The sequence below is a fragment of the Convolutriloba macropyga genome, chromosome 8 (assembly GCF_964194025.1).
Source record: "Convolutriloba macropyga chromosome 8, txConMacr16.3, whole genome shotgun sequence".
Taxonomy (NCBI): domain Eukaryota; kingdom Metazoa; phylum Xenacoelomorpha; order Acoela; family Convolutidae; genus Convolutriloba; species Convolutriloba macropyga.
In genome coordinates, this window is record NC_134475.1 from 4,529,842 (window position 1) to 4,545,142 (window position 15,301).

At 34.6% G+C, this 15,301-nt stretch overlaps 2 protein-coding genes across 2 annotated transcripts in view; both read left to right on the plus strand.

Moving 5' to 3' along the window:
• The first annotated feature begins 5,519 nt into the window (after positions 1-5,519).
• On the plus strand, positions 5,520-12,594 carry LOC142343884 (uncharacterized). Its single transcript, XM_075395261.1, has 2 exons — positions 5,520-5,718; positions 11,295-12,594. The coding sequence occupies exons 1-2, from the start codon at positions 5,601-5,603 to the stop codon at positions 11,507-11,509; spliced, it is 333 nt and encodes a 110-aa protein (XP_075251376.1). The 5' UTR covers positions 5,520-5,600; the 3' UTR covers positions 11,510-12,594.
• A 1,060-nt stretch (positions 12,595-13,654) lies between these two features.
• The window catches only part of LOC142344399 (protein sel-1 homolog 3-like), a 43,764-nt gene continuing 42,117 nt past the window's right edge, over positions 13,655-15,301 (plus strand). The window contains exon 1 of the mRNA XM_075396011.1: positions 13,655-14,502. Coding sequence (XP_075252126.1) covers positions 14,112-14,502 — 391 coding nt within the window. The 5' untranslated portion in view covers positions 13,655-14,111. The remainder of the gene's footprint in view (positions 14,503-15,301) is intronic.

Here is a 15,301-nt window from a genome sequence, read left to right on the forward strand (position 1 = left end):
ATATTTTATTAAGTTACCGGGTGAATTTTATTAAGTTACCGCTGAATATTTTTACATAGCTTTTTGAGGGGCGCCGATAACTTATGTCTATCCACTTCTCTGAAATCTATTTCGCAACCATTCCGGCATTCTGCCGACTATGTTTAATGCAATTTTTGTTACTGATCATCTGATCATTTCTCTTGCCAGTCGTTTTAGAGCTGATCGCTCACAGCTCGTTTTATAGCTCGATAGCTCGACGTTAGTCGGTTAAGTTGGTTATGTTTGAGTTTTGAGTGATATAACTCGCATCGCTCTCAACTTTGTGCAGCTGATCTCAATTGGCGTTAATTATCTGCAAAAATGCAAATGTGAGCCGAAATTAGTTTTCTGTTTTATGTTAAGGTCTGTAATAAGCTTTCATAGCGTTATTTTTAAAATTATTCCCCCCCGCCTCCCACAAAAACTAACAACCACCTCCCCCTAGCAGTCTAAAACACAAGCGGGCCAAATTCTGTTGCTAGAATGAAATTCTTTTGACGGAAGTCGGTTCAAGCTGAAACACATTTTTTTAATTGCTTCAATTTTAAAATTTTTTGAACATCAACTTCTGTGTTCGCAATGTCGGCATGAAGTGTTAGAACGCTATACAGTCCACTGCAAATTAGTCACAAGTGGAATTTGGTATCCCACTAACACATCATACCAATCTACACATACTCCTAACTTAACTACCCATACTCTTCTTACCACCCATACTCTACTTCCCACCTATACTCTGCTACTCATACTTTTCTACCCATACCCCTAGCCGTGTACTCTACTATATCCCCCAAGCAGTATACAACACCGTCGACCCAAATTCTGTGGCTCGAGAGTAATTCCTTTTTTGGTTTCTAGCTGAAGCTTATTATTGATTGCTTGCACTTTGAGCTCTTTTGAACACTGATTTCTGTTTTTGTACTTTGAGCAAGGAAATTATATCGCTTAATGATGACCGCAAATAAATTTTGTACTTACTAACCACATTGTAGCCATACTATACACATACCCCTAGCAACTATAGCCCCCATCAGTCTACAAAACGGTCGAGCCCAACCTGTTGTTGTAGCGTATTTTGTTTGTCGTTTGCCTGTTTCAAGCTAAAAATTTTTTTTTATTCATGGCTTGTACTTCATTTTTCGAAAATTGACTTCGAAAAATATTATTTAATTTGGTTTTGAAATGGTTAATGCTTCGCCTGTCCATGATCAAAGCAAGATCAAATAAAAAACGTTTGTCTGATTTTGCAAAATTTTTGCTGAAATGTTATTGAAGCTCTTTTTCTAGAACATTCTTTTAATTGAGTGAACATTCACACTTCAGTTCTTCATTTTTGAGTGATTTAAGTTGCTTTCGTCTGGAAATATTGTTTGTTTGTAAAAGCAATTGTGAAAGAAGGGAAAGCTTTTGTAACGGAGTGCTTAAGATGACAGACTGCCAACCTGGAGGTCATGGGTTCGAAGTCCTGCGGGTATGTTTTTTTCATCCATAAAACATTTCTAATTTAACTTGCCCTGTCTGTCGTTCGAGAGCAATTCGTCCGTCGTTAGTCGGTTTATGTTTGTTATATGCTGTTGATTTCTTCTAATTGTTTTGTATATAATACTGAACACTTCAAAAACACTGTTAATAAATCTTTAATTTTGTGGGTTTTCGGAACGCATTGAAAATAAGTTGCGTAGAATGAGAATGCCATTTATGTTTGTGCTTATCTGGAAACTGTTTCCAATTCCAACCTTGGTGGAATATGGCATTCGTTGTTTGACATGTAACAACTTTATAATTGTTTATCAATTGCTCTCAAAGTTTGTAGCAATTATATTCGTCCTTTTGCTCCTTTTTAAGCAATTTGTCGCTTGACCGATTTCTTATCTGACCCATTTGAATTTTCGTCGTCAAAAACGGGATAAAGAGGTAGCGCCCAGTTGGCAATAGGTTCTCTTAGAGCCTTTAGCTCACTAGTCTCCTATAAGTCATAGTGCATTAGGTTGTTAATTGCTCTCGTAGCGAAGCAATTACGGTATAAGTGTGTTTTTTTCAAAACTTTTGCGTGACCGTTTTGACTTATCGAGTGACTTTTACGCCCTTGACTTCTTGCTTTTTACGGGATCTAAAATTCCCTCGTAATCACAATTTCATGCAGCTGAACTCAATTGGCGGCAATTTAATACTCAAAGTCAAATGAAAAGTGCGCTGAAACTGGTGCCATTTTACACTTCAAATCTTAATAGTGGTATATATTAATCCGTAATGTGGCTGTTTGAAGCCCACTATTTGAAACCCATTTCGGCTAATTGCTCTCGAATGAAAATTCAAGCAATGGTTAACGTGTTTTTTATGCAAAAATTTTGCTTGACAGTTCTTGCATGTTAGTTCTAGAGCATTCGTCGCTTCGTGACTTTTTACAATTAACTTTGTAATTTGTGTGTGATCTCAATTGCTCTTTGTTCTCATTCCTCACTAGAGTTTGTTGCTAAAGTAAAACCGATTTTGAGCGATAAAAAAGCCATAATGACTCAGTGATTAAGGTGTGGTCGATGGAGGGGGTTCGAACCTCTGAGGTTTCTGTTTAGTAAGTGATCAAATAAAATTTACGGAAATGGATTGTTGCCGCCTTCCGGGAATTGAACCCGTATTTGATATTTCGTCACTTTTGTAATGGTGTATACCAATTGCAACGGATAGTCTAAGCTCATTCGCGTATACATTTACTAATAAAATGCGCAAATCATGCATTGATGTGTTTTCACATTCTGATTATAAAAAGTCTAGCTCACGGGCGGGGGATCCTTTGTCACGTTAGTGTCAATTGTAGATAGAAATGTGAACAAAGGAGACTAAATGTAAATTATTTGGTGAAATGAGCACATCGGGTTCTCAGTCTCAGAATAGCGATAACGATTATTGGACTGTGTCGAGAGAGGTGGCTGTCAGGTATGGTTGGAAGTTTCGCGAGTGCAAGGTGGACATTGCTAAAGGTGAGAGACAGAGTCAAGAAAGTAGCAAAAGAAAAAAATTCTTGGAAATGAGTCCTTAAAAGCAGCAGTCTACATGCTTTAACTGGTTCTGCTATTTGAGTGTTGAATATTTGAGTTGTAATAGTTTATAGAGAGAAATCGATATACAATGATGATAAAACTACGGTAAATGATGAAAACAGCAGGAATCACGCACATATTGATGCATACTGATTTTAGATGAAAACAATGCCCTAGTTTGACAGTGGGAAATTATATATTTTAAAAGTACAGGTTTTTAAATATTGGCTTAGTGTTATTACCATTTATTTCATGAATTTGATGGATCTAGTCAAGAGATGGTTGTTCCAAAACGATCCCGGACCTGTAAGCGCTTTTTCGACTGTGAAAAACGCTTCACTAATTTTCCTTACGCGCACAAGTTTTGGTCAATGATTAATGCTTCACCTGTCGATGATCCAAGCAAGATCAAATAACAAACGATTGTCTGATTTTGCAAAATTTTTGCTGAAATGTTATTGAAGCTCTTTTTCTAGAACATTCTTTTAATTGAGTGAACATTCACACTTCAGTTCTTCATTTATGAGTGATTTAAGTTGCTTTCGTCTGGAAATATTGTTTGTTTGTAAAAGCAATTGTGAAAGAAGGGAAAGCTTTTGTAACGGAGTGCTTAAGATGACAGACTGCCAACCTGGAGGTCATGGGTTCGAAGTCCTGCGGGTATGTTTTTTTCATCCATAAAACATTTCTAACTTAACTTGCCCTGTCTGTCGTTCGAGAGCAATTCGTCCGTCGTTAGTCGGTTTATGTTTGTTATATGCTGTTGATTTCTTCTAATTGTTTTATATATAATACTGAACACTTCAAAAACACTGTTAATAAATCTTTAATTTTGTGGGTTCTCGGAACGGATTGAAAATAAGTTGCGTAAAATGAGAATTTTATTTGTTTGTGCTTATCTGGAAACTGTTTCCAATTCCAACCTTGATGGAATATAGCCAGCGTTGATTGACATGTAACAACTTTATAATTGTTTATCAATTGCTCTCAAAGTTTGAAGCAATTATATTCGCCCTTTTGCTTCTTCTTAAGCAATTTGTCGCTTGACCGATTTTTTATCTGACCATTTTGCGTTTTCGTCCTCAAAAACGGGATAAAGAGGTAGCGCCCAGTTGGCATTAGGTTCTGTTAGAGCCTTTAGCTCTTTAGTCTCCAATAAATCATAGTGCATTAGGTTGTTAATTGCTCTCGTAGCGATGCAATTACTGTATAAGTGTTTTTTTTCAAAACTTTTGCTTGACCGTTTTGACTTATCGAGTGACTTTTACGCCCTTGACTTCTTGCTTTTTGCGGGATCTAAAATTCCCTCCCAATCACAATTTCATGCAGCTGAACTCAATTGGCGGCAATTTAATACTCAAAGTCAAATGAAAAGTGCGCCAAAACTGGTGCCATTTTACACTTCAAATCTTAATAGTGGTATATATTAATCCGTAATGGGGTTGTTTGAAGCCCACTATTGAACTTCTTAGTCCCATTTCGGCTCCCCTCCTCTCCCCCCACGACTAAAGCAGGCTGCAATTGATTAGAACTCCCACTTCTTGTCGTTCGAGAGCAATTCTTCCGACGTTTAGTCGGTCATGTTCAAAGTTCGCTAAGGCGATTGCTAGCTGGCATTAGTATTATGCTTAATAGCATTCAGTTTCAAAGCTGATTTAGGTGTAGTTTTGGAATCTAATCGAATATGCAGAATTTGCACACCAAATAAAAATAATTTTTGCCACAAAAATTTTGGCAATTTTTATCTCTTTTCTTTTTTTTTGTTTCAGTCCCAATGTGCGCAAGCGGGTCAACGGCGGCTATTTTCCGGAAATTTGCAGGCTATGTTTTTATAGCATGCAAATGTTTTTTCAATAGTTGATACGGCATCTTGCTATGATTTACACTGTTTTGAAAAAGCTGAAAAATATTTATCACTGCTGAAAACCAAAGGTAGATTTTACATATTGCATGTAGTTATAGTAATTGCTCTCGAATGAGAAAAATGAGAAAAAAATTTGAGCAATAGTTAACGTGTTTTTTATGCAAAATTTTTACTTGACCGTTTTTGCACGTTAGTTCTAGAGCATTCGTCGCTTAGTGATTTTTTACAATTAACTTTGTAATTTTTGTGTGATCTCAATTGCTCTTTGCTCTCATTCCTAACTGAAGTTGCTAAAATAAAGCCGATTGTGAGCGATAAAGAAGCCATAATGACTTAGTGATTAAGGTGTGGTCGATGGAGGGGGGGTTCGAACCTCTGAGGTTTCTGTTTAGTAATTGATCAAATAAAATTTACGGAAATGGATTGTTGCCGCCTTCCGGGATTTGAACCCGTATTTGATATTTCGTCACTTTTGTAATGGTGTATGCCAATTGAAACGGATAGTCTAAGCTCATTCGCGTATACAATTACTAATAAGATGCGCAAATCATGCATTGATGTTTTCACATTCTGATTACAAAAAGTCTAGCTTACGGGCGGCGGGATTTTTGTCACGTTAGTGTCAATTGTAGATAGAAATGTGAACAAAGGAGACTAAATGTAAATTATTTGGTGAAATGAGCGCATCGGGTTCTCAGTCTCAGAATAGAGATAGCGATTATTGGACTGTGTCGAGAGGGGTGGCTGTCAGGTATGGTTGGAAGTGTCGCGAGTGCAAGGTGGACATTGCTAAAGGTGAGAGACAGAGTCAAGAAAGTAGCAAAAGAAAAAAATTCTTGGAAATGAGTTCTTAAAAGCAGCAGTCTACATGCTTTAACTGGTTCTGCTATTTGAGTGTTGAATATTAGAGTTGTAATAGTTTATAGAGAGAAATCTATTTACAATGATGATAAAACTACGGTAAATGATGAAAACAGCCGGAATCACGCACATATTGATGCATACTGATTTTAGATGAAAACGATGCCCTAGTTTGACAGTGGGAAACTATTTTTCAAAAGTACAGGTTTTTAAATATTGTGCTTAGTGTTAGTACCATTTATTTCATGGATTTAATGGATCTAGTCAAGAGATGGTTGTTCCAAAACGATCCCGAACATGTAAACTCTTTTTATTTGTGAAAAACGCTTGTTATTTTCCTTACGCGCACAATTTTTGGTCATTGCGCAACTTGTTCTCAAGTAATGTGCAGCTGTTTGCAAGATATACACCGGAAACGTTGTTTGTTGTGACCATTTTGTCACCCAACTCGGACACAAAATTGAATCTATCCAATAAAGAAAAAATTGCATATCTTCTGAAGGCATTCTTTATTCAAATTCTTATAAAAATGTTGAAAAAACTTGTGATAGTTTGTAGTGCATCACGCAAATTTGAGACATCTGTTCAACGCGCTATTAAATCTGCTTTTGTCTTTCAATTTGTCTGTCTAGGTATTGTTTGCGTTTTTCTTGGGGTTGTTTTTAGTTGAAAAAAGCACATACAAAGTGTGACATTAGTGTTTCTGACTGTGTATTAGGGCGATTGAGACAATAAGCGGGGAAAAATTTGTTAAAACGAGAATTGAAGTGACACCGCAAAAAGAAGATTGTTTCGTATCTTTTTTGTATCTAAATTGTAGCTGTTTTTGTGTTGTTTCAGTATGCAAATAGTTTTTTCCCAATCTTCTTCGGAAATTTAGCAGTATTTTGATTTTGTCGCAGAATTTTTGAAAGATCAGAGAACATTGTTGTCTCAAAAAAAACAGTGCTAAATCCCTGCTAAGTTTTAAATGCCTGCTTGTTTGATAACAAGGAAAAAAGATAAGTTATATGGCTTAGTAACATTTTCTCGCTTGACTCCCTTTGCGAGATCTTACTTTTTCTCACTTGCAGAATGTTAAGCAGCTGAACTGAATTTGGGGCAGTGCTCTAACAAAAAATTAAATGAAAAAGTGCGATAAAATTGGTTTTATTCACTTTAAATGAAAATCCTCGTCCTGGCAGAAGCAGGGTGCAATTGGACCTCGCGCGTGTCGTTTGAGAGCAGTTCATTGGTTATCGGAAATATTAATGCTGCAGGTTGCGTAAAACGGTCTAAGGCAGTCTAAATTATTCGCAGTTTTGTAGCTTTTTTTTTATAAATAATCAGAATAATTGTACGTTTTTGGTGTAATGAAGACGAAGTTATAACTGGATGTTCATCAAAACCTTGAAAAAGTCGATTTTGTACTCTATTGGTTTCATTGTTTAATAGCTGCCGTCAGTCTGTCAACGGCTATTATTTAAGCGGTACCCTTTTTTTTACTACTCGAAGGGAACTATTGGAGAAGTTCTTTTGAAATCAATTTTATTGGAGTGAATTTTGAAGCAAAAAATGAAACGCGTTAAGAAATGTGGAGTGGTTTTTTGGTTCATTGAGGAGCGCGAAGATAGTGGATTTTGGTTAATATTGCTTCTTTGAGAGATCGAGAAATTGAAGTATGAAATATTTTTTCTAAGCAATCAAATTTTTCGTTCATATGCGGCTTCTTAAATTTTAATTTTTTTATTGTGGTTTGACAATATTTTGTCAATTTGTGAGTTGTTTTGATTGTTTTGAAGGTTTTTGGTAGTTAATATGTGTTTTATGCTGGAGGCTTTTAAGCTATTTTGATAATTTTTAGGTGAATTTTGGCAATTTTTCGCTTATTGTTTTGTTTTAATGCTTTAAGTGGGATTTGAAAAGAAGCCTATTTTCCAGAAGTGTTTAGATACAAAGTGATTACTGTTTCGTTGGTATAAAACGTTTTTTGTTGAGAAAACTGGAAAAGTTCTAAGCTATTGTTCTCAGTTTTTGTTTTTTAATAGCCGCCCTCATCTTCTCAGCCGGCTATTATAGCTCTCCTAATTTTTTACAATTCAAAGAATTTGAATTGTATTGGGGCACTGTCTTTTTTTTAAGATCTGTTCACACATTTTCATGATTTTTGAAGTCAAATTGGAGTAGTGATTTTGGTCACGCTGAAACAGGAAATAGAGCGAAAAAGCGAGTAGTTTTGCAGCGTGATTTTTTTTTGCTCTAATTTTAAAGTAGAGTTAGAGAACGGTGTTTGAACAAAAATTCGGTAGTGGTATTTTGTTCACATGCGGCAATTTCATTCTGATTTTTACTGTTTTTTTTATTTTTTGGATCGGACTTTTTTGAAAATTTTTTTCCCAATCCATTCACAGCTCATTCTTGGTCTAGTTTTTTGTTTGAATTAAATTTTTATTTCTCGCTAGTGGTTTTTTTGTTCACATGCGGAATTTTGTTGATTTTCTGATTTGTTTTTATTTATCTAATTTTTTATAAAAATGTTTTCTCAATTCACTCATAGTCCATTCTAGGTCTATTTTTTTCTGTTTAGTCAATGAAAATTCTTTGAATTGTACGTCAGGACTTGTCCTGCTATGTTTTTTACTTCGAACTTTTTTTCACTTTACCCATTTTGCCGCTTTTTCGACATTTTGCGTGATCTTTTGACTTCTCTTGACTAGTTTCGCTCTTCTGTCATTCTGCTCAAAATCCTTGCAAACAGCAGCTGCTCAGCAAAGCAATTCAAAAATGAAGAGAATCAGTATTAAAAAATCAAAGTCAGAAATAGAAACGGGATAAACCCATAAAGCCCATTTTTAGATACACGGTACTTGAACTTTGTTCTTATAAGATTTTTAAAATTTTGAAATGGATTTGAGGATATTAATATCAGTTAATTTAGCCACCTGGCATTATAACTTGCAAATTTTTGTAATTTTTGTGAAATTTGTTTTAATAGCCGCCCTCATCTTCTCAGCCGGCTATTATAGCTCTCCTAATTTTTTACAATTCAAAGAATTTGAATTTTATTGGGGCACTGTCTTTTTTTTAAGATCTGTTTACACATTTTCATGATATTTGAAGTCAAATTTGAGTGGTGATTTTGGTCACGCCGAAACCGGAAATGGAGCGAAAAAGCGAGTGGTTTTGCGGCGTGAAATTTTTTCGCTCTAAATTTGAAGTAGATTGAGAAAACGGTGTTTAAACAAAAATTCGCTTTCTCGCTAGTGGTTTTTTGTTCACATGCGGCAATTTCACTCTGATTTTTACTGTTTTTTCGATTTTTTGGATCGGATTTTTTTCTAAGTGGTTTTCCCAATCCATTAAGAGTTCATTCTAGGCCTAGTTTTTGTTTAGTCAATGAAAATTATTTGAATTGTACGTCAAGACTTGTCCTGCTATGTTTTTTTTAAGATCTGTTTACACATTTTCATGATTTTTCATGTTCATTAAAATCTTTGTGTTTTTTACTTTTATTATTAATAGCCGCCCTCATCTTCTCAGCCGGCTATTATAGCGCTCCTATTTTTTTTTACTTCGTCGAATAAAAAAAAATGTTTCGCTTTACCTCATTTTTCCGCTTTTTCAACATTTTGCGTGATATCTTTTTGACTTCTCTAGGCTAGTTTCTCTCTTCTCTCATTCTGCTAAAAGTGATTTTGAACATCAGTTGCTCAGCAAAGCAATTCAAAATGAACAGAGTCAGTATAAAAAATTGAAGTCAGAATTAGAAACGGGATAAACCCATGAAGCCCAATTTTAGATGCCCCCTATTTGAACGTCGTTTACCATCTCTAATGCTTATTGGTATTGATAGTAGCCCCTGTATCCTCTCTCTAAGAAACAGAAGTATGTTCAACTACGAAATGTCACTACGAAATAAATCGGACTTAGAGTTTTTGTACAAAAGTCTTTTTTTCCAATATCTTCTATTCTTTCAATCCCAATCATGCTTATTGGAATCAATGGCGGCTGTTTTCCGGCAATCTGCCGGGTATGTTTTTATTTTCTATGTTGGACCAGTTTAAAACCTTTTTTGGGTTGATTCTAATTGCTTTTTCTTGAATTGTCTGCGAATATTATGTTAATTTTCATTATTGGTCTATTTATTTACGAAATACTTGACTCTTTGAATCGTTTCCGGAATTCTTCCGGCTATGTTTTTTATTTCGCTTAACCTTTTGATGACGTTTTTCGTTTCCCTTTATTCACGTTTGACTCGTGACTTACTTCACTTGCCGCTTCAATTGAATTGATTTTAAATTCTTTCACACATTGAAGTACGTCTTGTAGTGAATGTAGTAAAACGTGAGCAAAATAAAAAAACTTGATCAGAACCATTGCTAGCTGACATTAGTATTAATCTTAATAGCTTTGTTTAATAGCTGAATTAAGTATAGTTTTAAAATCTAACTGAAACTGCACACCAAATGTAGAACACTTTTAGACACTTATCTTGTCTGTTTCAATTCCGACGGCGGCTATTTTCCGGAAATGTTCCAGCTATATTTATAGCGTTTGATTTTTCGGCTTTTCGCAAGTAATATGATTTACTTAAATGAGCTAATCCACGTGTACTTTTCTTCCATTTTTTGCTGTATCTTGTCCTATGTTAGAAAGAGGTTTCAATTTGCTGTTAAACTTGAATGGTTCAGATTTAGGTAGTCTAGATTTGCCAACTGTTAATTGAAGCCCTACGACTTTCTCAGAATATATCAATGTTTATTGTCTAAAGGTAGCTTTATAGACGAGTCCATTTAATAAGGATTGAGTAAATAGATTCACACGAGACCGGTCAGTAGATAAAAGTAATTTCTGTATGGTACCTCCAGAAGTAAGCAGGTCAAAAATTTTTGTATCAAACTGAAACTCATGTTTGAAAGATTATAAATAATGTAGTTGACACCTAAGGTCTACTTGAGTAGAATTATTCTAGAATGATTCTATTCTATAATGTTCTATTCTAGAATTTTATTCTAGATTGTTCTATTCTAGAATGTTCTTACTACGATTGTGTTGTTTATAGTAGTAATGAGTTTTAAAAAATTTTGACCTGCTTACCCCTGGACCATACATTACTGATAAAGTGGTGAATTGTCAGTAAGTGATAAATTTCTTAATCTTGAACCATAAATGGAAAGCTCTTCTAATTGACAGCATCTAAACCGCCTTGTACAGTTTTTCAACATTTGGCTACGCTTCGTGGGCCATGCCGTAACACCCCACAAGACTTGGTATTAGTATATTTCCAGTGAGAGAATTATCTCGACCGACCATTTTATGTGGGGTAGTTAAATATATTTGGCAAGTTCAGCATGTGATCAAATATAGCTTTTGATTTATTGTCCTCGTCCGGTTCTTACTGATAGTTGTTCAAGCTGAAATTCAACCACAATCACGTGTCACGTGCTCGTCACATCAAAAGCCCTATGTAAAATATTCGAATAATACGCTTATCTCTGCTGTCAGTTAGTTGGGTTCTTCTTTCACTCTAGGTGAAAAAATAGTGGCCAGAGATGGTAGAAAAATCAGACTGTTCTACCACGAGAATTGTTTCTCGGGCTCTTCTGACCCTAGAACCCAGAGCAACAACACCATGAACCAGAACAGACATCCGAAGTCATCCTTCAATATGGCTGCCCCGTCACAGAAGGGCAGAGGCAAATGGAGTGTTGAAGAATATGGGTACAATCCCACCCACGCCAAATAGATCTGATTGCAGTACTGAAAAGCTAGAAATAGGATGTCGAAGTGTATCATTTGGCATCATCTCTTTATATGCGTCTCTTTGGCCGATTTTGTTCATTTTTGTAGTCAGAACTGGTAACTGTAGCAGAATTCTTAGTTTTTAAAATGAGTAAATTGTGGTAGAATTTAGATTAAAAAAATTGCCATCATGTTGACCAAGAGGGCTTCTCTCCAATTTGTTTTTCGGGCCTTAAAATCGTCCTTTTTACATTTTTGCTAAACCAATTGCATCTTCAAAACAAAAACTCGAAATATTAATATAAAGATATACTTGAAAAAATATTAATTACTTTTGTGCCTTTAGACAGATTTGCAGAGGAAAAATCTGCAGGTAAGAGGTCGTAACCCCCAATCATAAAGCATATTGTATTGCGACTTTTTTATTTTTTCACCATTGATATCTTTATATATGAATTTGTGAAACGTGGCTAATGAAGTAAACTAGGCCTAAGCTTAATGGTGACTTTTACTTGTTCTCTTCTAAGTTGACTGCATGTTATGTTTTTAAGATTGGTTATGGTTTTTCGGCACCATGGTTCAGTTCAATTACATTTTTGTTTCAAAGGGAAAGAGATCAAATCTGGAACAGTTTTTGGGGGTGCAGAAGAGAGCCAGTAGATGGTTGAAAATGAAAACAATACCTATGAGTATTGCTAATATCTAAAAATGAAAAAAAATAGTTTACAACTTCATTACAGAATCTATTTCTAGTGGGTTGCAGCCTGTTAGAGCTATATTTTACTATCGGTATTCTGCAACTCTTTCGGTCATTTTTTTTTAATCTTCAGCAGATTTTGATTTCGGGTTGGTTTGAAATTCTCGCTATGCCAAAGGTTTTTGTGATTTCTTATATGTGCTGTGCTAATAATGAATTTTGTCGATCTCATCTTGACTACATTTATCTGTGTATATACGTACCTATTGTGATGACGAAATTTTGTATAATTGTAAAATACCTGTAGCTTGTGTTAGCAATTTGTCAAATGTCAGCTTTGCTGTTATTTTTTAGAATAATTTGTAGACTTTAACTAATTCTTTATTACGTTCTTTTTATTGGACTAGGTTCATTGATGAATTTCATTAAAGTTAATATTGCGCGGTGTTGAATGCTGACATCTGTTTTTGCATAAATGGTACCAAACTTTTGGCCAGTTTTAATTTTGGCGACTCGCCTTCTTAAGTTGGAATCCAATTTAAATCGTTGGAAAGCATTTCAATTTTAGTTTTTTTAAGTTAATAATCTTTCTCGATTCTCTCTCGATTCTGGTAACCGATTTGAACATTCTTTTGTGGCTTTACTGCTTTTAATTTAAAGATTTATAGAGTAATATATCAGTTCAGGTGATGATAAATATATGCATTATTATGTGATCATGTTTTTATTCGTTCTTAACAAACTAGTTATTTTTTTTTTTACAAAAACTAAGATTCACGCTGTCTACTAGGACACAGCAAATTCTTCATAAATTATGGATTAATTTTCTAATACGGTCTTCGTTTTTAATGCATACTGTGCGATGTGATAATCTATACTTAAATTAAAAATAAGTGATCACCTTATAGTTTACTTAGAGTAAAAAAAAATTCAATGTTGACATGAACTTAAACCATTTTTTAGAAAGTGGCCGCGAAAACTCTTGACTACGAGTGGTTTTAACATAAGACGGAGGACGCTAAATTACAAGATATTACAATGCCAAAATGATCAACATGTTTTTAAGAGCATTTTCAGTACCATTCCTATGTCGTTTCTCTTAAATTTGAAATTGAGAAATTTAATAGCTCCACATGCTAGAAAAATCATAACTGTACTAAAGGAGAAAATCCAAATAAAAGTTAGCAAATTGTTCATAAGTGATACTAAGTTGAATATCAGGTGAAATCTTTTCAACCTGATTATGTCTCCATCGTTCGAATCATTTTTTTGCATTGTAAATTCAAGAGCTTTATGTTGAACAGATTTAACGTCGATTTCAACTTATCCTTTTTACGGACAACTGGCTAACTGCTATCTTGATTTTCTCTGTAATTACTTTTATCATTTATCTAGAATTTAGAGCAATTAAAATTCTATCGATTTTCTATCGACTCTAGTAAAACAAGGAAAACGGAATTCGGAATGTTACTAAGTATTCTTCAAAAACAGGCACTTGCTGTGTAATTTTGTGATGTGATTGTTTACTTTTGTTAATGAGTGTAGATTGAATCTGTTCAAGAAAAAAATTAGTTGTCACTATTTTATTTTTGATGTTCAGAAATCTTTTCACAAATGTTCTTCACATAATATCTTTTCACGTGGTTTGATGCGTGACAAGATACTGTGTGATAATTCTGAAATCATTTTTGCTGTTTTGGCCTTTTTCACATGCTTTAAACATCATTGCTTGCATTGTTCCTTAATTTCATATTAAATTTTCCATCTTTATTTTTGGCTCCAAGTGTTAACTGCAATCTGTGCGTTCTTTGCTTTAATGACGACATTTTATATAAACGTCATTATAACTAGTTATAACCATAACACATTGCGTATGATGTAGTATTACTAAACCAGTTCAGTACAAAAAATGCGACGAAATTTCTCCCGTGGTTCCTGTTATATAGTTGTTTTCATATTTTACGCAATTAAAGTTTGTCACGCCGACTTGTCAAGTTTAACGAAACAACAGAAACCAGTAGCTTCTTTCGAGCAATCTAACTCATTGGGAAAAATCAACAGTCGAGGTGTTCTTAGCTTTCCTTTCAAATGTGCTCCCAAGCCGCACGAAAAAATTGAAAATGTTAGATTTGAGCTTAAAACTTTATCTCAAGATTTATTCGTTAAATTTATGCCATACAAAGAAGCGAAAAGCAAGGTGGACATTGTTAAGGTGAAGTTACCTGACCAGTTCATTTACAATTTTGATCGTTATCAAACTCAGATGAACTTCGAAACCTCTCTCATCGCTGTTTTGTCTGGTTAGTACTGCTCATTATCTATTTCTGAAACCTCGATAGAGCCACTTACTTGCTTGTTGAGATACTCTTCAGAATCTATAATTCTTTCATATTTGGGGGACTGGATGTCACTGATTTCAGATGAGTAAAATAAAAAGAGTTGTCCTATTTAACGAGGTCACATATGTGTCTGGGAATATCCCATGGTTCAGGCAATTATCAAAATGAACCAGTTTTTTAAATAAAAATCGAAGCGGTGGCGAGGCCATTATTCGTCTCTCCGTTGTTTTTGGCAATTCAAAAAATTTAATTCTAAGAATTTGAATTGCATTGGTGCGCTGTCTGTTTTTAGATCTTTAATTATCGTGTTTTTTATATCAGTAAAAGGATTTTTTTAACTCTGATTTTGTTCACCAATTTTGTATACCATCCAATCCAATATTTGTTAGTCAAGATTTTTGTCATATTTTTCAGCTGCTTTATACAATTCCAAGATATCCGAGATTTCAAGATCTTTGACGCCCATTACTCGGAAGTTGCGATGAAATTTCCTAACGGTTAATAACAATTATTTACGTTAGTTGGAACTTAAAACATTGCAAGTCGATGTCTTGGTATTTTAGATAACTATGATGCGGAATTTGATGAAAAGAGTGCTAGTAAATCAACTCCTAGTTCCATATGCTAATCATTCATATTTTTCCAGCCAGATCTGTAACTTAACAATAGTTACGTCACGAACCTACCCCAGATTACTACACACATCGCCTATTCATTTCAAAAAGTCGACAACGGCTCAAAAAAGCAAAAAATCTGCGGG